General features: G+C 49.4%; 1 protein-coding gene across 3 annotated transcripts in view; it reads left to right on the top strand.

Moving 5' to 3' along the window:
- Positions 1-3,442: 3,442 nt before the first annotated feature.
- PAPPA2 (pappalysin 2) overlaps positions 3,443-27,201 on the top strand; it is a 295,009-nt gene continuing 271,250 nt past the window's right edge. The window contains exons 1-2 of one of the 3 annotated variants that reach the window (XM_082703976.1): positions 3,443-3,563; positions 5,736-7,555. In XM_082703976.1, the coding sequence (XP_082560102.1) occupies positions 6,652-7,555 (904 nt within the window). In that variant the 5' untranslated portion in view covers positions 3,443-3,563; positions 5,736-6,651. Of the gene's footprint in view, positions 3,564-3,961; positions 4,054-5,735; positions 7,556-27,201 lie in introns of those variants that run through there. The other 2 variants (XM_082703977.1, XM_082703975.1) reach the window with 2 other exon arrangements.

Here is a 27,201-nt window from a genome sequence, read left to right as displayed (position 1 = left end):
TGAGGAGCCAGGTGAGAGGATCGGCGGAGAGTTTAGGTGCAGCGTGGCCCCAATCCATGACCAAGCACTGTCACACTCTCCTTTGGTCTTTGGACACCTGCAGGATATAGACAGAAGAACACTATCTTCAGAGTCAAAAGACCCTGGCCCTACCCGTGGCTCCATTTTCCCCCCTCCCACTACCGCAGGTTTACCAAAGTATAATTTATCTGCAATCACCTTTTTTTAGTCCATGCTTCTTTGAGGTTTGGAAAATGCATACTCATGCACCATCACCAGTCAAGATAGAGAACAGTCCCATCACCCCCGAGTCCCTTTGTGCTTTTCGCATTCAACTTTTCTCCCCCAATTACCAGCTTCTGACCCCCCACCAATCTTCTCTGTCTCGATAATTTTGCCTTTTTCAGAACGTCATATGAGTGGTATCACACAGGACATGGTATTTTGAGTCTGGTTTCTTCCACTTTAACATAATGCATTTCAGATGTGCCCTGGCTGTGTTCTTAGCATCTGTAGGTCCTTGGGTAAGTTCCTTAGCTTTCAGCCTCAGTGTGTTTATCTGTAAAATAGACATAACACTTGCCTTGCATTTGTATCGTTAGAGACAGGAAGAAAAAAAGCACGCAGATGTGCATTAGATCAGAGGAGAAGCAAGTATACAGTCTTCTTGTTTTTCTTGGTATGAGATTGTCTTTTGAACAGACTCCACTTGGAAAGGCAATGCTGGTTGAAGCATAAACCCTGTAGAGCTTCTTTGCCTTTGAAGAGCAGAGCAGGATCCAACATCACTGTGAAACCCTCCCCAGCCCAAGGGCTCCACAAGCTGGTCCCAAGGTTCAAAATGTTACAAGAAACACTTTCCCAGTAAGGACTGTCACCAGGGGAAATAGATCTCTGACATGTCGCCTCCACCGTGCAGCCCACAAGGGGTGGGAAAGCCTAACCTGTGGATGAAATGCGTTGATGTGTTTGGATTGAAAAGTATTTTGCAAAACGCTACCACTACCAATGATAATAATTTATAATAGTAATGGTACTGTGGAAAAAGATATGATTATCTAACACAGAGCGCCAAATAGTTTGACAAAAAGATAGGGCCTCTCTTGGCTCAAAACACACAGGGAGGAGTTGGAAATGCAGATTTGCATTTCCTTCTGAGTGCTATGTGATTCTAAGTTACAGAACACATATGATCAACATATACTTCCAGGGCATTTTTGTCTGGATGGGCATCTGGGGAGGTCAGCCTTTGGTACCCTCCTCCCATCCAGCTGGCCCCGTGCATACCAAGACAGTAAGACAGGTGCATACCAGAGGAGGGAAAACCTGGCCTGGTATTCAGGAGACCTGGATGCTGTCCTGGCCCTGCTGTCATTTGTGTGACTTCTCCCTTGTTTCCTCACCCGTAAAAGAGGGGACTGTGCTAGGTCACCCTGAAGGCATCTAAAGTGACCCCATGCACTCCCAGCTCAGAGCATCGGGAGCCAGGGCCGCAGAGAGCAACAACCCCGGGACTTCCAGCGAAATCCTTCAGAGAAGCTCACTCTTTCCAGCACTTAGCTGAACGCGATTTTAATAAACATATTGCTGAAATGTTTGTTTCCGGGTGTCATTTTCGACTGCAAGTAGCGAAAACAGATCCGGCTCCTATATATAGATCCTGCATTTGGTTGTGTTCTAGGAGGCTTTTATTACTATGCTTCCTGGCCAGCTCCCAGCTGAGCTTTTCCCTCAAGGGATCAGATTTTGGAATCAGAAAGTCAGAGAGGATCAGTGACCATATTAAGGGATCTCTTCCCCAGCCCCCCACCTCTCTTTCTCCCCCACTAGTGCTCTGTGCTGCAGGTGAACACAGACATGCACTGACTCCTCACTGTGCTCCAAGACTCTTCCTAATCCTGATGACAATGCTAATGGAAACTGACCAGCCCCACTATGGCAGCAAGTACAAGCGAAACAGCCCTGCGGTCCTGGGCTTGAGGAAACATAGTATCATCTGGGTTTAAACAAAGTGCAGATGGTCACAAACAGCTCAGTCTTTAGATAAGAGGAGTCAGGGCCCTCTGTGGACAGAAGCAGAAAAAAAAAAGGGGGGCTACTGAGTGTTAAGGGTGGCGTGGTTTTTTTTTTTTTTTTTTGGCCCGGGAAAGGGGGATCCGTGTCTGAATTTTACTGGAGAATTCTCCAGGGGAAGATCATGCTGGCAACAAGAAGTGAATGAAGGAAGGTGGAGGTGGGTGTTGGAGGAAGGGTGTAGGCAGGGAAGGAGGAGGAAATAGGGATTTACTTAAAGAGACAATGTTGAACCCTGGCAGTCTGCTTTTTTGAAACGTGTCTGATCACTGGAGTGAGCCCCTCCACTGTGTATCCTTTGTTTTCTGTGCAGAAAACCCAACCCCTGCCTCATTCTGCAGTGGCTCTCCTCACCTGCGCCTCTGATCTCTTTATGTTTAAGCATCATGGATCTAAGTGCCTTCCTGGTCTCCATATTTTGTGTGCCTCCCCACTTCTTCCTCTCTTTTCCTTCCTCTCGGTCTCATTCTTCCCTCCTCGCTTCCCTGCTTTTCTTCTTCAGTCCTTCCTCCTTCCAGATTCTTCTCTTTTCCCTTCGCCCCCACCCCTCCTCCTTCTATTTCACTCCTTTCTTCCTCATCCCTCCCCTCCCCCTTCCTCCCCTTACCCTCCTCTTTCCTCCCTCCTCTCTCGCCCCTTCCTTCTCCTCTCCCCTCGCCCCTGCCCCTCTGTCCTTCTCCCCTTCTTCCCCTCTCTCCCGTCCCCAGGTCCCCATCCCCTGCCCCTCTCCCTTCTCTTGTCTCCTTCCCCTTCCCTCTCTCTCCGTCCTTGTTTATCTCTAAGCTCCAGTTTCTCGCCTTATAGATTTACCTGCAGAACAAGACACAGCTCCTCTTGCAAAAACTGTTTAAGAAATCCATATCCTCTCCCTTCATTGCTTGGGCATTTCAGAAATGATATTCCTCCCCCAGCTACCCCCGTCAAAATAAAATAAATTCAGCCAGCTCCTGCTGTGTGTCCTTAAATCCATTCCCTCTGGCTTCGCTGGTTTGAAAGCCTGTACCCTAGAAGGGGCCTCCTGCGTTTGCTGGCAGCCCTGCTTGAGTCTGATCGCCACAGATAGTGCTTGGGAGTGAAAAAAAGGGGGAAAAACCCTCTCGTTGGAGATTTCAAAACAGATTCTACCAGCTTTCCAATCTGTGCACTTGCGGAGTGGCAGGACTTGGGGAAGAGGAGAGGGGCTTGGGGTGCCGGTGTTTGTCATAAACAAATAAGCCACAGAATTTATGTATATATAAATGTGCGTTGCCTTTGGCACGTGTGGTGTCTCCCTGGCATCAAGGGTGGGTGCTGTGCTCGGCCGACTTCTCTCCCACTTTTGCTGGGGTATGATGTGCGTGCGTGTGTGTGACGGAATTGAGGAGGGGGCAGCTGGTTTTTTTTTATCTGATCCACTTGACAGATTATTTGAATCCAGCCCACCTTTCTGCACATGTCAAACAGATGGGATCATTGTTCCAAGCCTTGAGAGAGCCGTGGCTGAGCGGTGGGTAAGGCAGGGAGGGGGAGGGGGGGAGGGGAGGGGAGAGAGGGGCACCTTCTAGTAGCTTTGTGTTTTCACACGTTGGAACTGACAGGAGCCCTTCTTCTCCTTGGGGGGGGGTGCTTTGGGGGGTCTGGGCTGATGAGGGGTGGGATGGAAGGAGGGCGAGAGGTGGGGTGTTGGTGGGCAGGGTTATGATGTCACAGCAAAAGTTACAACAGGAGGAAAACACAGAAATGGTTCAACATTTTTTTTTTTAAACTTTGGACTGCCAAGAGCTGAAGGAGAGTGGTGAGCAAAGGAATGAAGGGGAGAGAGAGAAACTAAACTGGAAGCTTGAGTTTTGTATAGCTCCTTGAAACCTTATGAATGGATTACTAGCTGCTGAGAGCCAGGAGAGACCTATAGGGACCGCAAGATCATTCACACATTCACAGGGGCAGAAAAGCAGGCGGAATTCTTCTTTGCTGTGTTATCCCTCCTTCCTGAAATGCATGGTATGGAACCTTTTTCTGAGGGTCATGGGGGTGGCATGAAGGAGGGGGCAAGTTTTCTGCTTTTCTTACCTGACGATCTTTTCTTCATTTACACTAAGGTTCCTCTCCTTCCTTCTTTTCTTTCCTGGGGTTTCTTTCTCTCTCGCTCCCTCCCTCCCTCTCTCTCCCCACCCCCCTTTCCTCTGCTTTTCTGTCTTTCTCTACATCTCCCTCTACTCCCTTCCAAAGCCCCAAACTCTTTCGAGCTACTTCATGGGGGGGGAAAAAAAAGAAAAAGAAAAAGAGAAAGAAAAGGACTAAGTCAGAAGGAGTGAAGGGAGATAGGAAAACAAGAGAAGGGAAAAGGACAGTCTCGGATCAAGGGATTTCTGTTTAGTAATGTCCACGTGCCTGAATTGATCTCCTCTTTGGGGACTTGCTTTGAGGATCCAGTGGCTGCTGCGCAGGGAGACTGGGCATGCCAGGGGGTGGGTGATTAGGGCACAGCATGCTGGACACAAACAAGTTCGTTATTAGCAGGGCTAGAGGAGTTTAGAAGACGAGAAGTCTCGAGGCAAAAGAGGCACTGCGATCTTACTCCAAAGTGTGTGGGCTGTGTGTTTTATGTGTGGGTAATATAGGCAGGGATTTTAGAACTGTAAGTAACTTTTCTTAGTGAAGGAAGGACCCAGTATATTTCCCTACCTGTTTTGTACCCACCTGTGGTCAAATATCCTCACTGCCCCCCACCACCATGTTCAGAATTCAGAACCATGCTTTCAGTGTGTGTGTGTGTGTGTGTGTGTGTGTACATGTCCATGTGTTTAAGGGGTGGGACTCTGAGATAGTCTCCCTCTAGGCAAACACTAGTACAGAGGCTGGAGTCACAGTATTTACTTCCCCATCCTCTCCATTCATTTCAAGTCAATTAAAAAAAAAAAAAGTTGCTTAGGTCTAGCTGTTCATTTCTTGTAAATTACTTATTTTGAGCATCTCATTTGTTTATTTGCTCACTCAGCATATGGTGACTTTTAGTAACTTTAGAGTGAGAAACTTTAGAGGGAAGAAGATCTACGTAGTGAGAATTCATGGCATTCCCATGTAATGCTTCTTATGGCAGGCTAATTGATTTGTTCTTTTTTCCCGATGTCCAATATAAAGTGAATTTGGCGTATTGTTCTTTTGAATCCCAAATGATTGAAATAAGGAAAAAAATACAGGAGGCTTGTGACAAAACAAAAGAAAGAGAAGCAAGTGGTCCCTGAATGGCTGGTGGGGAGGGGGGTATTAGACAGCGAGCAGATCTGTTCACCACACATGTGCGAGTGTGTGTATGTCAGAGAGAGAGAGAGAGAGAATACACACCGAAAAGAGTGCTCTAAGACAGTATTGATTGCTATTGATTGTGTAGGCTGCAGCTGCTGAGAGAGAAAGCCCGAGATGTTTACTGGGGAAACCAGGAGTAGCGTCTGTCCCCTGTGCCTCGGTGAGGCAGGGAGGTTTTCAGGAGGAAGGAGGGGACAGGGAGTAGGTGGAGTGATGCACCAAACTTATTAGCTTGACATCATCATTGTCTTTAAATGAAACAAACAAGAAGATAATTACAGGCAGAGAGAGGGAGGGAGAGAGGAGAGCAGGACGCACCGGAGAGAACAGGTCCCCTGAAGTCCATGCTCTTCCCACTCTCTTTCCCATCTGCCCAGGGACACACAAGACTCCCAGAAGGTGAAGTCGAGGGCTCTCAGACTCATAAGGTTATTAGGACACCAGACTGGCATCCCCAAGGAGAACTTTACGGAGACTTGCAACATACCAACAAGTTGGAAGGGGATTAAAAAGCCTTCAACACAGCACCAGCCCAAGCAGCAAGCTGAGGGGAACACTGACCTGCACAGGCAAACTGGCGGCTGGCTGGGGGCTCTGGCTGAGGAGGACCTCTGGAGAGCAGAAGCTAAGTACCAGCTTGATTTTTGTGCCCCCAGGTTCCTTCTGCAGTTTTAGAAAGAAGAATCAAATTCTGTGTCTCTGGATACAAGTTGCTCTAGGGATTTGTTTGAAGGTGGATGTAGCTTAGGTTAAGAGCTACAGAAAGAACGTAACTCTTAGGGAAGGAAGAAGGAGAAAGAAATGAAATTGAGACTAGTGTCTTTTTCATGACTTCAGGTAGGGAGCGGTGTGCGTCTGTGAGGGAGTGTGTGTGTGAGAGGGCTTGGCTCCCGTCTGTGTGTCCTTCCTCTAGGATCAGCGGGAGGAGGGGCTATTGAAGAAAGGACCCAAAAGAAAAAAGAAAAAAAAAAAAAAGAAAGGAAGAAACCTGAGCTCCCTAGGAGGAGGTTCCAGGGAACCCGGAGAAATGAACTTCTTCATTCTGCAAGGACTAAACTAGAGTCAGGAGAGCCAGGTCAAGGGAGAAGGGAGAGGGAGGCACAGCACTGGTCGCCGGTAGCCAGAAGAGGCACTCTTTCGGGGCTGCTCCTAAAAGTTTGGTCTGTGAACAAAACAGTTTCCCCGGTGACTGCGAATCCACTGCTAGCCTTCTCTTGCTCTTCTCCCCATCACTCCCGTGTGGTACCCAGAAGTTGACTTCTGGTTCTGTATAGAGAGAGAGCTGGGGGAGGTATGATGTGTCTAAAGATCCTGAGAACCAGCCTGGTGATTCTGGCCGGCTGGGCATTCAGTACTGCCAGCTCTGAGCCGGGCTGGACACGCAAGAGAGCCCTGGCTCAGAGGGGACACCTGAACCAGGTGCTGTCGGAAGGAGAACGCTGTTGGCTGGGGGCCAAGCTGCGAAGACCCAGAACTGCTCCCCAGCATCACCTCTTTGGGGTCTACCCCAGCTGGCCTGGGGACCACCTGAGGCCCTACCCTGTGGGGGGTCAGGGAACCCGCCATGCAGGACACAGTAAGCCAGATGCCCCGAGGGGTCTGGCCACAAGCCTGGATGGAAGTGTGGGGCCGAGGGGTGAAGCTGAGCCGCCGGCCACCCCGTGGGTCTGGCATGGTCCTACTGGGTGGTCGGAGCTGCGGGGAGATCGGGACACTTATCTCGGCGATGGAGGATCCAAGACCATTCCAGGTGAGGCTGAGACTCGGAAGCGCTCAGCCACGGCTGCCACCGTTACCACCACCTTCGTGGGCCCAAAGGAACCCCAGCCAGAGAGCCGAAGGAAGGGCCGGGCCAAGACCAGGCATCGTCGCCAGGTGGTGAAAGGGCAGGCGGGGGGCCTGCGGGGAGACCCGGGTGTCTCTCCTCGGCATTTCCAACCTTGGCCTAAGCACCCCCTTGTGCATGGAGTCAGGACCAGTCTGATCCAGGACAGCATCCAGAAGGGTGGAGGGGACCCCCACTGGGAAACAGAGACCCTTAACCCCCACAGAGGACTGCCTGTTTTATACTTCTCGGGGAGGCGGGGGCGGCTGCTGCTGCGACCAGAAGTGCTGGCTGAGATTCCCCGGGAGGCGTTCACAGTGGAAGCCTGGGTGAAACCAGAGGGAGGACAGAACAACCCAGCCATCATTGCAGGTAACGCGGTGCCTGGGCTTTCCGAGGTCCCCGGGGGAGTGGCCGGCTTTATGTTTGCCTGGGTTAGACACAAGGGACAAGGAGAGGAAGGGCGTAGGGGCAGGAAAGCCAGGAGGGGCTGGCCAGGGAGAGAGGGGGAAGGGCCTTTATCCATCAGCACAGCAGGACTCTAGACATCACCTACCATAATGACTGTAACCACAAGAGCATTTGTCCCAATGAGTATCGATCTCGTGTGGTGCCATACATCGCTCGTGCACTTAGGAGACCTCCAGCTCCCTCCTTACCCCGTCTTTAAAGCGGAGGATCTCTGGTTCGTTGTCAATGGCTTAGAAGTGTCACACTCCGTTTCTCCTAGTCCAGTCCGAGAGAGCCAGGCAACTTCGCAGCTACCGGTCAGGACCAGGACTTGCGCAGTGAGCCGTGGGGGCGGGGCCGGGCCGAGGGAGAATCCTGCCGCCAGGTGTGGAGCCCCTCGCTCTGGCGAGTTCCTTTTCTTTGAGCAGCCCTGGAACTTAGCAGAAAGCCTATCGAGTCGGGGTCCTGGAGTCCCTCTGGCTTGTCCTAACATGCATGCATCCAGTCTAAGAACAGCAGGGGCTGCTGGAAGAGGTTGGATCTTACAAGCCGGGACCCTGGTGTCTAGCACTGGCTCTTGGATGAGGGACCTAAGAAGGAACCATGCGTAACTGTGGTTTTAATCAGAGGTAATATCTCAGAACATTGCCTATGTGTTTTCCACTATGCCCAGACCTTGGCTTTCATGGGAAATCACCCAGAAGGACAAAGAAAAGAGTGGCATTAGGAATAACTATCTCCTTTTCCTTACTGGGGGTGTGTGTTTGGGGGGGGGGTGTTGGCTTCAAGCAAGGAATGATGGCTAGACATAACAGGTCTTCATGTTCTGTGTCATTATCTCTTTGGATCCCCCCCCCCCATGGAAGAAACTCACACAAGGCTAGGCACGTGGTAGATCCATTTTAATCTCATTAATTTGGATTATCCATAATGCCCTCTGATGCTTGCCAGACCCATTTACATTGGTGGGGAAACCAAATCAATGAGAGGTGTGCCAGAGGCAGTACAGGAATGGAACCCCAGAGCTCCCAAAGTGCTTGACAACTTCCCAAATTAAAAACTTCTCAGGTTGCTGGATGCCTGCAAATAAGTTTCAGACTGGAGAAAGAAATCTGGAAGGAGGGAGCCTCTTTCAATGGGGTGTTGCTGGAACATCCCTTCTGGACACGCTGTCTCCCCCTCTTTGGCTGTGATTTCTCCTTTGGAAGCTGGGATTCCCAGACACTGAGCCCTCTAGAGTCTTGTGGTTTTGCTTTATTTTATTTTTGGGTGGGAGAGGGGGTGAGAGGAGGGGAGAGAGAAGGGGCTGGGCTGTAAGAAGGTGGGGGCAGAGAAAAAGTAGAAGGAAATCCTTATGCTGGGGCCAAATGGAAGAAATAATGAGATGATTATCTGATCAGAGTTGGCAGCTTCGCAGTTTTTCCCAGATGACATCTTCTTGCTGCCTAATCTCGCTTCCTAGTACCCATCTGCCAGGGAAACTGTGTGCTTGCCGTCTAGACCGAGACCCACGACTCCACTTACCCCTCCTCCGGCAGTAGCAACAGAGGGACCTGGGATCAGTTCCCTGGCTGTGAAGACTTAGAGAGGGATCCAACAGGAATATATGAGCGAAGCTCTCAGAGGCTATTGCTTTCGGTTATTAAAACCCAAACCCGAGGAAACAGATTCAGAACAGTGGGTACCTGGCCTCTGTCCTGTCCCTTCCACGTCCTGTCTCACAGCCCAGAGAGTGGTGGTAAGACCTGATTCCAGTTCTGGCATGGCTCCTCGCACCTCTCCACCTGTCGCCCGTACAGTTCCCTCCCTCGCCCACCTGTCCGCCCACAGCCATCCGCCCCCCACCTTGCCACAGCACACACACTCAGAGCCTTCTCCAAAGTGACCCTTGGAACCCTCCGGAAGCATGTAAAATTGGGCAGGAAGCCTTTTTGCAGACAGTCTAGCCTCTGAGGCTTCTTTCTATTCAAATCAAAGCAGCCCCTGTGGTGTACTGGTATTTCCTCTTGAGGTCCACACCAGGAAGGCTGAGGGCAGGGAATACCCAGGTCTAGCTGCTCTCGACCTTCCATGCTCTATCTTTCTTTAGACTTGTGCACATCAGAACATATTCAGAAAAGATCTAGGGTAAAATTCTGGGAAAGATGGGGCTAGGAACAAGGCCTTCATTCTCCAGGATTTTAGCAGCTGGGCTCCCAAGGGCATAAGCCTCTTTGTTCACCATGTTTAGCTGCTTACACTTCCCCTATGGGCCCCATGGCAGTGAGGCGGCTAAAGGTAGTGCAAGGTCTCTGATTTGCACGAATTTACTCACTCCTATCAACAGACCAGACCACCTTTCTTCTCTTACCCGGCGCTGGTTCTCTAGCTGGTCATTGCCTGTTCCTGGGCAGGTGGGTCTTCACCTGCGCGGAATAACAGCTGGATGGGGTTCCTGGGAGGTAATCACAATTCAGTCTTTGAAGGTCTGCCTCTCCTCTGAGGTGCTCTCCTTCCAGACTTGACTCCCATCTTTCCCGAAGGCTTTGGACCTCAGCTTCTACTACTTACACCCAGCATCCCAGTTCTCAGTCTCCCAAACTTGGGGCGTTTTCTCCGTTCAGTAGAGATGTCAAGCAGTTCAACCACACCAGCTCCTGTGAAGGAGCACCCCCCCCCCCCCCCCCCGATGTGGGGCCTCAGGGAATACTTCCCACTTGGGGCACTAGGTGGCAGTGTTGCCCCATGCACAAGAGAGTAGGCGGCTCTTTGGAAGCCACATCAGGGGGAATGCGTCGGGTTTTTTGGATTGCCGTCCCTGCCCTGGCCTCTGGGCGGTATTTTATCATCCCCTCCCAGAGTGGTGTTGGTAGACATGCCTTAAGATTGGCTTTACGCAAATCTTTTTGCAGGGCCTATGTGAAAGGGCTAAAGTGGCATTTTTGTGGGGTTGTGATTAACTTGTACTTGCAACAACTAGTAAAGAAAACAAAATCAACTCGAGTTACCTCCTCCCTCCACCCCAAGTTCCCACATTCTTCCAAAATAGGAAGCTGGACTCCAGAATGGATTGCTGGAATCCTTTTATTCAGGGCCGAGGACAATGCAGGCCTCACAGACTTCAGGTGCTGAGGTTGTCTCTGGCCCCTAGAGATGGTGCTGTCTCCCCACCCTCCTAAGCCCCCCACCCCCGCCAAGGTAAGGCCTTCCAGAGTTGCCTATGGCCTGTGCTCTGGAGCAGGGCAACAGGAGGTAGGAAAGGACTGTGTGCAACTGCTCCAGCGTAGGGGATCTGGAGAAAACTCACTATTCAGGGACCTGGCCATTTAGGGACGTGGGGCCATGGAGGAGTAGCCTGAGGCCACAGGCCCATTTGGTTGGGCTGTTGGAACTCACTCAGCAGCGGACAGAAGCCAAATTCTGTCCCATCCTGATGTGAAATCCTTAAGCTCCAGCACCCGACCCTGAAACCACCCTGTTCCTTTCCCTCTTTCTCAACTTCCTTTCCCTCCTTCATCCCCGGCGTACACAGAAGAAAAACTTCTAAAAGGTTCCTCCTCACCCGTAATTGATTGCAAATGTTCCCTGCAGTTGCCCAGCTGAGTAACCACCTGTAGCTCCAAGTCGCAGGACTGAGTCAGTACGTCCGTGTTGGGATTAGAGCTGGAGTCAGTATTTACCAAGGGCCTTGCCCCGCAAAGCCTGGTGAGGCCCTGTGGGGAGTACGCAGATGTCTAAGAAACTGTTCCTCACTTGAAGACCCGTGTTTCTCTTGTGAGGATCCAAGTTTCGGAGCAGATCCCGGTGCAGAATGGAGGAGTCAGGCCGACCTGGTCTGATTCCATCTCTGACACTTACCAGTGCTCTGATCTTTGGTCATTCATTGAACGTCTCTGAGCCTTGGGTTCCTCAAGTTGAGAAATGAGATTGTGTCTTGTAGAGTGGCTAAGACGTTAAAATAAGTCATGTATGTAAAGTGCCCAACACAGGGCTTGGCGGGTGGTATTTACTTATGACAGGGTATTAGCAGCGGGAGATAGACGTCACTGAGAGCCGTGGGTATTAACCTGCTTAGCTTCAGTTCTGCCCAGGAACCTATAGTTTTTCCTTAGGTGAGATAGTAACTTTAATTCCTTAGGAATTTGGTTAGGTAATCTGTGAAGTAGGAATGAAGGTAAATAGGATTTTTCACCAAGAGGGTTTCAAGATGATTGAGAACACTGTAGAATCAGATGCCTAAAAGAACTATTTTTTAGGGGCGCCTGGGTGGCTCAGTGGGTTAAGCCGCTGCCTTCGGCTCAGGTCATGATCTCAGGGTCCTGGGATCGAGTCCCGCATCGGGCTCTCTGCTCAGCAGGGAGCCTGCTTCCCTCTCTCTCTCTCTCTCTGCCAGTCTCTCTACCTACCTGTGATCTCTCTCTGTCAAATAAATAAATAAATAAAATCTTAAAAAAAAAAAAAAAAGAACTATTTTTAAAAAAAATCACATGTTCTTTTCAGCCCGGGCCGTATGATTTTGGATAAATTAGACAATGGCACTATAGCTTGTTTTGGGGCGTCATAAACCCTTTGGAGAAGCTGTTGAGGGCTATGCTGACTCCTTCGAGAAATCTACATGTTCACGTAGTTTACAAAGCTTTTAGAGCTTTTCGGATTTCTGGATGGCCAGTGTCTTCTGACCCTGGATTAAAACCCCCTTGTTTAGGGCACTGTGATGGATTTTTGGGGTGTGTTTTGAATGACATCTAAGAAATGCGACTTTACGGGATACTGAGACATCCCTTCTCCAATAAGGGAGCCGCATACTGAGGGTAAGAAGTTTCGTTCATGCAGACACAGAGCTTCACAGAAGAGAGACTCCCAGACCCAGAAGTGTAAGCGTAGATGTGAAGCGAATTTAAAAGAAGGATGGTGGGTGCTGCCTCCCTTTATCCAGTCTTAGCGACAGGGGAAGAGCTGCCTTTCCCAGAGCTCCTTGGGAGGTGACGATTCTGGGACCTTCCTCCTCAGCTGCCTCATCCTCTAGTTCTCTCTTGCGACCATGGTCAAAGTTTGCCCTCATGGGATCCTGAGCAACTACCGATTTTCCTCCACGTATAGCCCCGTTCCTTGCTCCGAAGCCCAGATGGGCGGCAAAGCTGTAGCTCCCCTACCCTTTGTGTGTCCGAACCCTGGATGTGAAGGTCCTTGTCCATTTCTGGGCTGGATTTTCCCTCGCGGTGAGGACAAGATACATGAGTGTGCTCGTGTAGACAAGCCACGGACCCTGACGGCTGTAAGTTAGCATCTGCATATGAGGGGTTTTTATCTTGTGCCCATAGACCCCTCCGGAAGCGGGGGGGCGGGGACGACGTCTCTGTCAGAAGTGAAACAGCCTGAGAAGTCACTCGGCCCCTCCTTTCACAGCTGACTGCTGAGCCCTTGACCAGGCAGCCTTCCCGATTCCCTCGGTGAGGGGGGTCGCTGCTGCGCTGCTTCCGTAGCTCATCACGCGTGGTTTCCTGGGGTGCGTGTTGCTTCCTGCCTTATCAGCTCGGTATGCATCTCATTTCCATCTACCGAGAGTTCCCCAGGAGCCGAATGCTTGTCTGGTTCACGTGTGTTGTCCCTGAATATCTAGCACAGGGCTAGACTCTCAGTTTTGTTTATAGGACCCATACAGTAGACTTTTAGCTTGCTGGATGCCTGTTAGGGATGAGAAGAATGATGAGAGGAACTTTCTGAATCTCAAGGCTCTTTCTGGGCAACAGGGCAGCGGCTTTCAAATCTGCTTTAGCTGTCGGCAGAGGTGCCGTCGGGGATTCTAAGCAGAATTGCCCGGTGCAGGGCTCCCTTTCCTATCCATTTCTGTGAAGAAAGGGTTTAGTTACTTTAAAAAAGCTTAAACCCCACAACTCTGGACCCCAGGTTGTTACACTATAGCCTGCGGGCCACATGTGGCCCAAAGCGGAAGACTGTTTTATAAATAAAGTTTTATTGGAACTCTGCCGCACCGTGTGTTCTCTCTCGGTGGTGGCTTTCGTGCTCACCGGCAGAGCTGGGGTGAGCCCACAAAGCCTGAAGTATTTACTGTCTGGCCCTTTGTAGAAGCAGTTTGCCAAATTGTGCTCTGGAGCCTTGCGTCTCAACTTAAATATTGATAGAGATCACTTGGGATTCTTCTTAAAATATAAAGGCTGCCGTGGGCACATGCCTCGCAGGGGATGTGCTGAGGATAAGCCTCACAGACCTCCAGTTGCCGGCCGGTTCACTAACCAGACCCCCCACGAGGTGTGTTCTGAGTTCATCACTGCGTTTGCCCTGAGGCCACTTTGGTGTGGTGGTGATAAAGCAAGCCCGTTCCAGAGAGCCAGGACTTCTCTGACAGCCGGCTCTGCCTTGAAGAATCTTCAAGGGCTTGCAGAACATTCCTTCGTCTGAGAGGTGGTCTCCAGTGCTTCCGCCGAGCTTCCCTTCCCGCGTCCCTTCCTTTGAGGTCGGACTGGCAGCACGGGCTGATGGCTTTCCCAGCCTTCCCAGGCACACACCCTCTTCTGGCCTAGAGTTGTCCCCCGTCACGAAATCCCTGCACGGGAATCCTGTCTTGGCACCTGCTGTCTGCACTGACCTAACTAACAAACTCAAGTGCGGACTCTCGATTCCGTGGGTCTGGGGCGTCCTGGGAGTCTGCACTTCCGACAGACTCCCCGGGGGAGCCGGCCACCATGTAGACCATATTGATGTAGGAAGACCCTGGACTTGGGAGCCTGGAGCAGGGGTCAGTGCGCGTTTTCTGCAAAGGGACAGTAGTAAATGGCTTAGGTCTAGCAGGCCTACAGTCTGTTGTTTGACTCTTCTGGTGCCAGAGCGTGTGAGCAGCCGTGGACTGTATCTAAGTAGAGGAACGTGTCCATGTTTCAGGAAAACTTGGTTTACAAGCCCAGGTGGCAGGCCAGACTTTGCCCGTGGCCGTTCTTTGCTGACCCGCAGTCTGGAGGCCACTTCCTGTATGAGGTCCTTCATCCACAGCCCTCTGTTGCCTCGCTTCCTAGCCTGGTGCTGCCCAGAATAACACCGACAGAGAGGCGGTGGCCTTGGCCGTGGTGGAGAAACGCCTTCTGGTCAAGTAAAAACAAAACTTCCCAGAGATTTCCCGCAGGAAGCAAGTGCTGCTTACTTTCTTGGTCTGAGCATTCCAGGGGGAGTTTTATGTATTTTCTTAAAAAAAAAAAACAAAAAACAGCATTGAGATAAAACTCACACACCATCCAGTTCATGTTTCAACTCTACAATGAATGGTTTTTGTTTTTTAAGAATTGTGAAACATTTACCAATCTGATTTTAGAATTATAATTTTGACCCCAAAGAGGTGCCATAGCCATTAGTAGTCACTCCCCATTAATCTCCTCACCTTCCCGCCTCTACCGCGGCCAGAGACAGCTACAAGTCTCTTCTCGGTCTCAGTAGACTGGCTCCTTCTGGACGTTTCCTGTTTGAATCTGGCTTCTTTTACTGGAGGTTGGTTCATCATGATTAACATGTAGCAGAGCTTCATGCCTTTTTATTGCTGAGTAATATTCCATAGATTTCTGGAATCACATCTCGTTTATTCATTCTTCAGTCGATGGACCTTGTGGGGGCCTCTGCTTTTTGGCTCCTGTGAATATAGCTGCAGTGAGCACTGGCGCGAGTGGACTTGTGTTATCATTTCTTTCAGGTCTATACCCTAGGAGTGGAGTTGCCGGGTCACTCTGTGTTTAACATTTTGAGGCTGCCAGACGGTTTTCTGAAGTGGCTGCACCACTTCGCAAGCCCCAGCCACACATGAAGGCTTGACTCTCTGCCCTCCTCAGTGACGTGGGCTCCTGCGACTTCACTGAGAACTACGGCTCTGCCATTGCTTCCGCCCAATACCACCTGGGGTCTCTGAGAATTGTGCCGTTGTCTTGTGCAGGGAGTAGAGACACCTGGGCCACTGTGCTGAAATCTCTTCCATCACATGGAGCTCGTAATGGTTGAGAAGGATGCTTCTGCCCTCCTCCATGCTCTTCTTTATTGTTCCTTTGGGCTGCCTGTCCACGTCATTCACAATATGGGTGCTGGGAGTGTGGGTGCCTGGCTCCTTCTTGCTCCCATCCTAGTCTATGCCTCAAGGAGGCCAAATAAATCCAAGAGAGAGGCTGCACCTTAGTTTTGATTCTGATTCTCAGTTCTGTATACCCTGAACATCCCTTAGCTTCAGTTTCTGATGCCATAAAGAACTGCATAAATTTCATGCTTCTGCGCTCCAGTACATGGAATTGGGTTATCCTGGGGACTCATCAGATCCCTTATGCTCACATCATATACACCATGGCCCTAGCACTTTCCAGAAAGCATATGTTATGCTAAGTTTCTGTCCAAGTAATAACAGCATCCTCCTTTTCCCATGTTCACTACCGACTTTAAAACAATCGTACTCTTTGAGTTTTTTGAAAAAGAGAACATCCAGGAAATAAAGCCACAGTGGGCAAACAAAAACATCCCACTTCTCTTTATGAGTCAGCAATGAGTGGGGAAGAAAAGTGCTTCAGCCCAAATACACACAGAGGGTCACTGGAACCCCAAATCTTGAACATTTGCAGTTGCCGTGGTGACCACTGGGGCTATTAAGACCAGTAATTATGGCTCATTTCTGGATTGGAAGTCCAGTTACTAATCAGAGGGGAAGACGTCATGGAGCCACGGAGGGGAAGAAGCCAATCAGTTAGTGAGTCATCATTCATGTGGTGACTCAGCATTTCCTAATTTTTGTACAAATAATTGCTGTGCGTTTTATTTGGCGAAGAAGTGAAGTAGTTGGGTTCTGTTTGTTTGTTCCTCCACTAATTTATTCACTCACCCAACATACTGAGCTCCTAGCATGTGAAGTGTCAGGCATTTAACCACGTGCTGGAGAATCAAAAACGGGGACAGCAGGGGACTGTACCTGGAAAGGGCTCGCTGGCTCGTGGGAGCAGACCTGTAACCAGTCATCACAGCCCAGCCACTGGCAGGGGCCCACTTTGCCTTGATGAGTCTGAGGGTTCCTCGAGGCTAGGGAGGGAGAGCTGGTAACCAGAGGGAGAGAAGAAGGCCTGGGCGGCAGCAGAACTGGGAAAAAGAGGAAAGGATAGGACTTTGGATGTGGAGATGGCACTGGGGTCACCAGCAAGCCAGCAAGACCTGAGGCGGGCTCCCTGCGTCCAGCAAGTGAGGACATCCCTGGTGGGTTGAGAAAGAGCAGCTTCGCTCAAGAATTGGGGGCCTGAGGTGGGGGTGCCGCATTACATTGTGAGTGGAGATACACATGCATGGTCAGAGAGTGAAGAAACAGGGTCTTGTGTGCTCTGCACAGACCCTCAGCTCTGAGGGGAGGGGATGGAGGTTGGAAGCAGACACAGGCTCAGACATTTTATTTCAAGGTAAGAGAGATCCGAGTCTCAAGGCCTTGTAATAAAGTGCTGATAAAGTAAGGCAGGAGACAGCATGAACGCACAGGAAAATCGTGGAAGTTGAAGTCCCAGAAATGTGCGCGTGAAGCTCGGTCATTCCAGGACATTACTGAAGACATTCTCATCTGACAAATAACCCGTGTTTAGTGCCAGCCCTGACTGTGGTCCCTGCACAAGCGAGAAGGCGCGTGCTCCTCAGAACCAGTCGGGGAGGTAGGTGGGGGAGCTAGAGCACAGAGCAGAACAGGATGCTGCCCAAGGTCACACAGCCGCGAGTTCAAATCCAAGTGCTCTGTTCAGAGAGGACACGCTCTCATCCACTGCGTGGGGCTGTCTTTACCTTTCATGGCGAAGTAACAAGTGAAAGACCCCGCCTATCTCAGCAGAACCCTTCCATCTCAATCCATGCCTCCTGGTTTTTTTTTTTTTAGTTGCTTTCAGCAAAGGGCTCTATCCGCACAGGCCAGGACTCAGAGTCCCTCTCTCCCATGGAGACCCCCCACCTTGCCCCCACCTCCCTCAATATGTTTCTTGTAATACCAGGAATCTCTCACCAGATCATGGCAGCTTGAGTTCGACAGTATCTTTTGGACCTGTCCTGGTCATCCCACAGCTGCTGCCTTCCTTTCTGCCTCAGTAATTCTGCATGTCTCTCGCTTGAGAGACCAATTCATTCTTCAACTCATTGCACCAAAGGGAATTTTCTCAACTCCAAAGCAGTCCAAGTCACTTTCCAGCCTAAAGCCTTGAATGATCCCACTGTGTGCTCAGGATAGAGTTATGCCCCTTTAGTTCGCTATGTGGGACCCTACTGATGCCCTCCAGCACAGACTCCCATTCACGCACCCATACCTGTACATGCACACACACACAAACACGTGTGCACCTGTGTATATGCACACTCACGTGCAAGTCATTGCTTCCTCCCCCCCCCCCCACACACATATTCACACCCTGAATTTCTACGATTATTTCTAAATTTTCAGAAATTATCTATTCGATTTATTTGCTTCTTTTGGTTTGTACGTATGATCTCTTTCTCATTCTCTCCTTAAAACTTTTGTTCTGTGCTTCTGTTCATATTAGGGAAAGGAACGAGAGTGTACCTAGAGAGGGCCATCTTATTAATCTGTGGGAGAGGCCAGCAAGGGACCTGGAGCTTTCCATTCCAGGTCTTTCTAGCCTTTGTCCCTTCTCTGGTTCTCTCAAAATCTGGAGTGGTCACAAAGGTCTCTTTTAGCGGGTGAAATTCTTTTTACTTAAAACAGGCAGTACTCAATTATTTTTGATCTATTCACTAATTTATGTATTCAACAGATCTTTATTGAACACAAAGTAGGTCTTCAAGAACTATTTTTGAAATAAGTTCCAACTTTATGCAGAATAACAATAAACCCTAACCACAGCAAAAATCTATTTTAAACATTGTTTGTTTCAAGGCACATTAATAATATGACATAATTGCACAATGGAATATCCTTATAATCCTTATAATGTAGCCCGTGGCATGCATCCTGTGGCTGGAGGTAATCTTGGGCACGAACCCCCTCTGGGTGTGGTGGTTTTACTTCCCCCTTGGACAGCATGCAGAGTGTCGCTGTCCTGACCTTAGCCAGTGACTAGCGGAGGAGGGGGCGCAAGCGGGTGGCCCCTCCTTCTCTGGTTTTCTGCCCAGGGCAAGGTCTGGGAACTTAGGAGAGATGGGCCAGATGCTGCTAAGCTGCAGAAAGCTGGGCAGGAAGGAGGAAGGCACCTGCTTACCTTGCTGTTCCTGGCACTTTTGTCGCCATCCCGCCTTCCGGCCCCACCTCCTCCTAGACAGCCTTCCTTTTCTCTAGTCCAGCACCATGATGGCTCCCATGTCCATCTCCAGTTCCAGATACATGGCTCAGCAGTGGGAGCCATCTGATGTGGGCAGGCTTCTGGGAGCTTCGCTGGATCTCGATCATGTGTGTGTCACCCCAGCACCCAAGGTGGGGCCTGGCATGAATGGAGCGGGCACTTTGAGCTGAATGAGTTGATGGGAGAATGATCTGGCCTCTTTCCACACCTAGAACCTGACCTCTCCTCGCTCTCCAGGGTCAACCACACGCCCGTGGCAGGGAAGGCTTTCCTCCCCACGTGACCCACCCGTCACCAGCTCCCGGCTCGGCACGAGCTGTCTTCTCACCTGAAGTGTCCTCTCTCCCTCTCTCCCTCAATCTAAATTCTATCCTTCAGTTAGTGGTGAGGAAGTCAGGATCCAGGCCCAGGTGTTCTGGGCTCCAGCCCTTCACTTGCTGTGGGAAACTGGCAAGCTAAAGTCTCCTCATTTGTAAAATTGGCCTCATGATCACTTCTGTTTCATGGAATTGTGGTGGTGATTAAATAAGTTGGTGCCCATCGTGTGCCAGGAGCTCTGCCTGGGGCAGCGTTGGTGCTCAGTCAATGCTGATTGCTGTTGTCATCCTTCCGTGGTGATGTGGTGGCACAGAAGGGCTCAAAGCCCTGCCTTCAAGGCACTGCCGGCCGATCGGGCCAGGGCGGGCTCATGCCCCTCTCCCCCAAGGCCTCTTCTGCCCTGAGTCAGTCTGCTTGACTCAGGGATGAAATTCTCTTTTCTTTTGAGCTTCTGTGCACAGATACACATGTCTAGCTCTCTGCTACTACTCAGCCTGGGATTATTTGTTGAGAAACCTCAAGGGACTGGATTCCAACAAATTCCAACAAATTGGAATGGATTCCAACAAATCAGTATCCTCAACTAACCACAATATTTTAGTTGTTCCACTTTTTAGGGGGCAGAGGCACATGATTGCGAGATGAATTCAAAAGGCTCTAGTAGGCTCTAGTGGGAACAAAACCTGCCCATTGAGGTATGGGTTCAGGTTCAGCCTTTCCACCTTCTGTGGCCCCCATGGCAGGATGTCTGACAGTGAGGAAGGACGAGAAAGAGGAGAACCTGGCAGTCCTTCATGAAGGGCCTAGAGATCCCAGGCATGGACAATCAGAACAACAAGGGCCTGGTGACAGACCAGCTCAGCCTCTCCTTCACAGAAGGGAGCACGAGGCCATTGAGGGAAAGGCACTTTCCAGACCTCACCCAGCAGGAGGATAGGATCACGTCCCAAGCTTCTTGGGTCCCAGTTTGGTGTCACTTCGGCTCTTCCAGGTTGCCCTTGGTTAATTTAAATCTCTCGCTGGAAAGCAGAAGAAAACAGTTTAGTAAGACTTTCAATAAGAAAAGGACAAAATATGACGTTAGTCCTCATTTAACCTAGAACGTCAATTCGTCACCTATTTTAACGTGTTCTTTCTCTTTCTCACGCAGAAGCCAGGCAGCCAGAGCTGGGTCACAGCAGGCCTTGACTCATAGATCAGCTTTAAATGTTCTCTTTGGGCTCTGCAGACTCACCTGGGTTTAATTTGAGAACACACACTCTGTATCCTCTGGTTTTTTAGGCTTGGAAACTGGTGGAAAAGGGGCTTTAGGTTCTGACTGGCAGAGTATTTGGGTTTGTGTGGTCCCTGAGTACAACTGGCTTCCTAGAAAGCTTCCAGAGTCTCCGTGGGTTATTTGTGACCACAGGGCAGAGGCAAAAATGTTCAGATGTTATTAAGTCAACACAGGCAGTACATGGTCACTGAGCGAATATGAGACACGTTGGACATATCCTAATGCTCTGAGAGTACTATGATGTCTAACTTGATGAAAACCCGATAGACAACCAGCTAACCTAAGTTGGGAGCTTATTTTCATGGCACGAGGATCTGCTCCAAGCTTCCTCTAAATAAAGACTCCCGCAATGCCTCTGAATCATCAAGTATATATTTAACACTATTTAAACACTGCTTCTTAGGGCAGCATTGATTCTGTAAACTGTACCTGGCAAGTGAAATGCCAAAGCAAATTTTGGAGAGAGATCTCAAAATTATTTATTTGGCGGAGGAAAGGGAAAAACAGGAAATTGGTGTCGGGAGCTGCTCAGCTGGAATTTTAGGAGTTCTCAGAGAGACCTTGATAGAAAGGGGATAAGGTTGCAGAAGGGGGGCTGCAGCTCCCAGCTGTGGGGGCCACTGTGTCTCTGTCTCTCCCAGAACTGGCCTGCACTGGGTACTAATGGGTCTCCCCAAGGATTAAGAGAATCGAGATAGGCTGGGTTGTCCAGGGGTAGGACTTCCTACCACTCCCTTAGCCTCTGCACAACCCACCTCCAACTTCTGCATTTGGGGGTTTTGGTCTTTGTTGTGTTGCTGGAATTCCAAAGATTGCTTTCCTGTTTTAGTTGAGGTGGGAGATCAGGATGGGAGGAAGAAAAACCTGCAGGCAGCTCTCCATCTCTGCTGAGGAAACGGAGCCCCGGCCCAGATTCTCATTACACGTTGTTCGGGCTTTGATGGGCTGTTTGCAGAATTCCACAGCCACAGGACCAGCAGGGTATGTGAATGCTCAGGGAATTTCATAGTCTTTGTTCTCGAAGGTTATTAAAAATGGTTGAAATGACATCCACTCCCCCCAAAAAGAAATCCATGTACCTAAAATTACTGATTAGGACATTGGTTTCTTTGTTCAGTGGGAAAGAGTTGAAGTAAGGAATATTTCAACACTTCTTACACTTCGATTATTTATTTATTTCCTTATGTCGGGGAAAAAAAAATTAAACGTGCCAAAATGTACTGATGTCCTGGATGGCATTGGCACAACACCTCACAATCCTGGCTGGCAGTCACGGAAACTGGGGTTCCAGATGCGCGTACAAGCTCTTTCCTGGGTGATCCCAGCCATCTGGAGCAAGGCAGAAGGCGTGCCGGGATGGTGTCCACAGCCTATGTCCCTTGAGAGTAGCTCTGTAGGTCACTAGATGTGTCTCAGAACTTGAGGCTTGACCCTTCGGCCAAAGCTCCAAGGAAAGCAAAGAGGCTTCCTTCCCAGGGAGATTGGGGAGTGTGTCTCGTCTGCTGTCTGTGCAGTGCCCTGTGCTGGACACCACCTGCTAAAGACTGTCTCTTCCATGGTCACGGTCCTGTGGATTCCAGGAATGTGACCCCTCCCCATCCTGGAAGAAAAACCAGGGTCCCAGATGCATATAAAGCTTCCCTCCAGACACCGGCACCCTGGAGCATGGCGGGGGGAGCCTGGGGATAATGCCTGCCGTTCCGAGGTTTCTGGAAAGGATTCCAGTCATCCCCAAGATGCTTATATAATTAGAAGACTTCCCCTAAGGCCACTTGTGATTGCTAGCTAAGATGGAGCTCCTGGGTCTGCTGCCTTTTGCTTCGTCCTAGGAGCAGTAGCTGCTTAAGGATCCCTGGTCCATTGGAACTGTGGGGACCTCTGGGACTCATGAGCATAAAGTCACTAGCCACCAAAGCCAGATGATGTGGAGGTGTTCCCTGCCAACAGCAGAAATTGGGCTACCAGACAGGGTATGTGTTTCTGGGTGACAACAAGTACTACATTCCCATGGCACCAGGGAACACAAGCTCCCCTGGCTGAGAGCCAGGTGATCAGCAGGCATCCCCTAGGCAGCAGCTGCTGAAATCAGGGCACCAGATGTGGATAAAAGCTCCTTCCTGGGAGCTAATGGTGCTTGGGGTGCAGTAAGGGTACTGGGCCAAGATGGCGCCCACCAGTCTGCCTCCCTGGAACACGTTCTGGCCGGCTGAGATGTGTGGTACATCGGATGCCTGCCCCTCTGGCCAGCACTGTAATATCAGCAGATGAGGCTCCTTCGCTGAAGTCTGGGTGCTGTGGGCTGCCTCTGAGCTGGGCCCTGGGCAGGTGAGTCAGAGCACACCTGCTCTTTGTGGGTGGGCTCTCAGATCGCTCATCTTGTCTTCTTGGGACACGGGCTCCATTGATGTTCGAAGTTGGATGTTTTGGGGGCTTGTCTCTCTAGTGTATGTCTTAAAAGTTGGGATGTCCAGTGAGGGGTGGGACACTTTACTCCTCATATAGAACCTGAGTTCCCTCCTGGCTGTGGCTTACAGTGCTGCTTATAGGGTTTATGGTGAGACTGTGTCCCAGCCTTTCCTACCCGCTCGTTTGCTGCCTGTGGGGTTGTCACTCAGCCAGACCTTAGGTTTTCTAAGGAAGAAATTGTTCCATATGTAGCTGCGGAGCTTGTGTGTCTGTGGGAGGAGGAGAATTCAGAATCTTTGTATGTTGCCATCTTGGATGTTTGTTGAGTTTTACCTCAAGCAATTTTATTTTTTAAAATTGTATTTCTCTATTTACTCATTTATTTTTCATTAGATATAAGTTTCTTTCTCAGGTATAATTGACACAGAGCCCTGTGTAAGTTTAAGGTATAGGGCATGATGACTTACATTCATTACGAAGTGATGACTGCAGCAAGTTTAGTTGACTTCTATCACCTCATATAGATATTAAAAAAAGAGAAAAAGGGAAAAAAGAATTTTTTTCCCTCATGATGAGAATTTTTAAGATCTACTGTCTTAACAACTTTCAAATATGCCATACACTCATGTAAACTATCATCATCCTGTTGTGCTTGACTTTCCAGGACTTACTCAACTGGGGTTTATACCTTTTGACCCCCTTCATCCAATTCCCCACCATGGCCCAAATGTTGTTTTTTTTTTTTTTTCCCGAAGGCAGAGTAGTATTATATTGCTTGGTTGGTCTGTACTGTTTTGCTGTTAAAAATAATACCATTGGGGAGGTATAATAATATACCTCTTAATTTCCTTATTGTGATTCCCAGAAATGAAATGACGGATATGAATGTTTTTGGCAAAAGGTTGCCACATTGTTCTCCAGAATGGTTTACTAATTTTCTCTCAGCCCAGCAGTGCGTGAGCATGCTTGCTTTTCTATCATGTCACCGATTCTAGAGTCTGTCATTGTTATCTTTACTAACCTGAGGGACAAGGATTTCTGTTTTGTTTTAATTTGCATGTCTTTGAGGCTGAACATTGAAAATTCTCATTTCTTCTTTTTTGAGTTTTCTACTCATGTCTTTATACCCCCCCCATGCCTCTGTATCTTACCTAATGTTTTTTTTTTTTTTTTAAAGATTTTATTTATTTATTTGACAGACAGAGATCACAAGTAGGCAGAGAGGCAGGCTGAGAGAGGGAGCAGGGAGCTCGATCCCAAGACCCTGCGATTGTGACCTGAGCCAAAGGCAGAGGCTTTAACCCACTGAGCCACCCAAGTGCCCCGTTGTCACCTCTTATTATTGTGCAGGTGATATGTAAGCAGAGGAAAGTGACACGCATGGTCACGAGGCCGACTTGTGTTGGTCCCGAGGTGCCCCCTTGTGTCTGTGTGTGCGCAAGTGTGCGTGCATGTGCGTGTGTGTATGTCTGCAGGAAATGGTGGAATGACGGTGGGAGTGCAGGAGATTCATGTATTTAAGTCACTAGTGGAACTCCGTCCCCCACCGCCTGCCAGCAGACGCCCATTCTCAAAGGTCCAGATTTTGATCTGCTCTCATTTAGAGACCCGCTACTCAGAGTATGATCTGAAGGCCAGCAGCATGGGCTCCACCTGGAAGCTTGCTGGAGGTGCCACCTGAATCCTACTGACTCAAGAGTCTGTATTTATTCAGGGCTTTGGGGTGTTCTTACCCACAGTAGAATCTGAACAGATCTGGACTCGAGTTGGCCTTTTAGGAGGTCTGTGGGTACTTTCATCCTGAACTGTGGGCAGACACTACTGATGAAAGGTCAAAGCTAGTGGTGTTTTGATTTAGATCCTGCATCTCCCACCCCTCCATCAGTAACAAAAATAACTCTAAAAGTAGCTACCATGTATTGACGGTTTGCATCAGGAACCTTGCTAACTACTTTCTGTGGTTGCCGTGTACGAGCCATAGATTCTGAGGTTGTAAATGCCTTTGGATTCTTGTCTCCGACCACCTCAATGTTTTCCTGTTCTCTCCTCTCCCTGCCAAGCTGCCACATTGTCCCTTACCCCTGCCTGAGTGGCTTCTGGAAAGCTGGGGAAGTCCCCCATCCCGATTTCGATCATCTTTGCGCACAGCGAGAGCATGACTAAAGGGAATAGTGGACTAGGAGGAGAGCTTGAAAAATTTGCCGGGAAGATGAGTGAAACATTCCCAGGAGGACTTTCCCATCCTGTGCTCTGATTTATAAAAGCTTGGACTCCTAGATAAAAAGCTGAGCCTAATCCTGTCTGGAAGGAAAGTTATCTGGAGCAGCTCAAAAGCACCTCTTTTCACTTTCTCCTCTTCCTGCTGACATGGCCCCGCTGTCTGCCAGTTTGTGTGGTCTTTGATGGATGGCCTATCTCCTCCTTCTTCCTGGTCCTTTCTGTTCCCCTCAGGGCCTCTCTGGGGGGCAGGGTGTTGGGTAAGTAGTTCTGCAGAAGGCAGTAGAAAGATCTGCGTGTGTGGGGAGGGCACAGGCATAACATCCTGAGAAAAGACCTTGCCTTGTATCAGGTTGATTTATGGTCATGACCTAACCTGGCTCTGTTTTTTGTTCATTTTTCTCATAAAAACAACCTTGCACCATCCAGCATGTTTTTTTAGTTACCAGAGCTGATGACACTGTGCATGACTCCTCTGTTTTTTTGAGCAGAACCTCACCTTCCTGGAAGCTGATGGGCCTTCTTGGAGAAGCAGGACTCTCACTCCTGACTTTGGTTCTCTCAGAAGTGCAGAAAGGACTCTGCCATGGGGCTTTCCTGGAAGTGAAGTTTTAAAGTCATCTCAGTGCCAAAGGACCTTATCTTTATTTTCTACCACCTTGCCTTATGTTGTAGTTAAATGGTCTCTTCCCTGGGGCTCTGCCATGGACGGGGCTCTCTCCACAATGGGGCTTTGCCCAAGAAAACTCTCGGTAGGTTTTACCACATGTGCTATAATCCAGCTGTGTAGGACCTAGGAGGACACAGCTTTTTGTGTGAGGGCTGGGGGCAAGCACGTCTATCTTCATGGGAAGGTCTAAACTCTCATGATGACACAGTGCACAGAATGCTTGGCCCCCCTTCCATCATTCCTCGAGGCTAGATGCAACTGTAGGGCTCTTGGGCAGCACCACCTTTCCCCCCCCTTCCCCCCACCTCCCCGGAGTGGTGGGGAATCTTTCTCCTCTGAGTCAAGACTCACAACTCAGGGATGCCTGGGTGGCTCAGTTGGTTGGGCAGCTGCCTTCGGCTCAGGTCATGATCCCAGCGTTCTGGGATTGAGTCCCACATCGGGCTCCTTGCTCGGCAGGGAGCCTGCTTCTCCCTCTGCCTCTGCCTGCCATTCTGTCTGCCTGTGCTTGCTCTCTGACCCCCTCTCTCTCTGATAAATAAATAAAATCTTTAAAAAAAAAAAAAGACTCACAACTCAGTTTGACTGTGGAACAGAGTTGGTGCAATGCAGGAACCAAAACCCATTCCTGTCTTGACCCAGTGGGAAATGCACAGGTGTCTGAAACAGCCTTTTGTCCTCATGTCGCTCCCATATTGCTTGACAGGATAAGGAAAGTCATAGCAGTACAATGCAGCTCAGCAAGGAGGGCTCTGATGGGTGCAGTCAAGGAAGGCTTCCCAGACAAGAGGGACCTGTGTCTGACTTCTGAGGGACACGCCCACATGAGAGGCATTTCAGACAAAGGGAGTGAGATGACATTCTCAATGGGGCTAGAATGTTGACGTTGATGTTAATGTTACTGGAGAGCAGGATGTAATTGGGGAGGTGTAAGAAGAGTGAATCGCTGTGTACCCTTCTCAGCATTGTGCCATAATAGCTGCTGAGACAGGGCAGGGATATATGTGTGTGTGTGTGTGTGTGTGTGTGTGTGTGTGTGTGTGTGTGTATGGAAATGTAATATACATATTGGAATACACACACACACACACATATATAAATGGAAAAGTAATATATATATATTTTCCATTTTTTTCAACTTTTCCATTTATTTCAACACTCTGAAATAAATTCACACAATGTTCCTGAAACACAGATACTCCTCTGTTTTGAAGGAAAGGGTATGAGATGCTCCTTTTCCCCTGTCTTCATTAACCATAAAATAAGAATGACAAAGACTGGTTGATTCCTGAACATTTTCAGAAGATTCTTTTTTTTTTTCTTTTCCTTTTTTCTCACTTTATATTGACTTTCATAACTCCTGGAGTGGATGATACCTGCCTCATAATTATGATGCCAGGAGTACTGG

The sequence above is a fragment of the Mustela nivalis genome, assembly GCF_964662115.1.
Source record: "Mustela nivalis genome assembly, chromosome: 16".
Classification (NCBI taxonomy): domain Eukaryota; kingdom Metazoa; phylum Chordata; class Mammalia; order Carnivora; family Mustelidae; genus Mustela; species Mustela nivalis.
The sequence above is the reverse complement of the archived record's forward strand: the minus strand, read 5'-3'. Positions and strand labels throughout refer to the sequence as shown.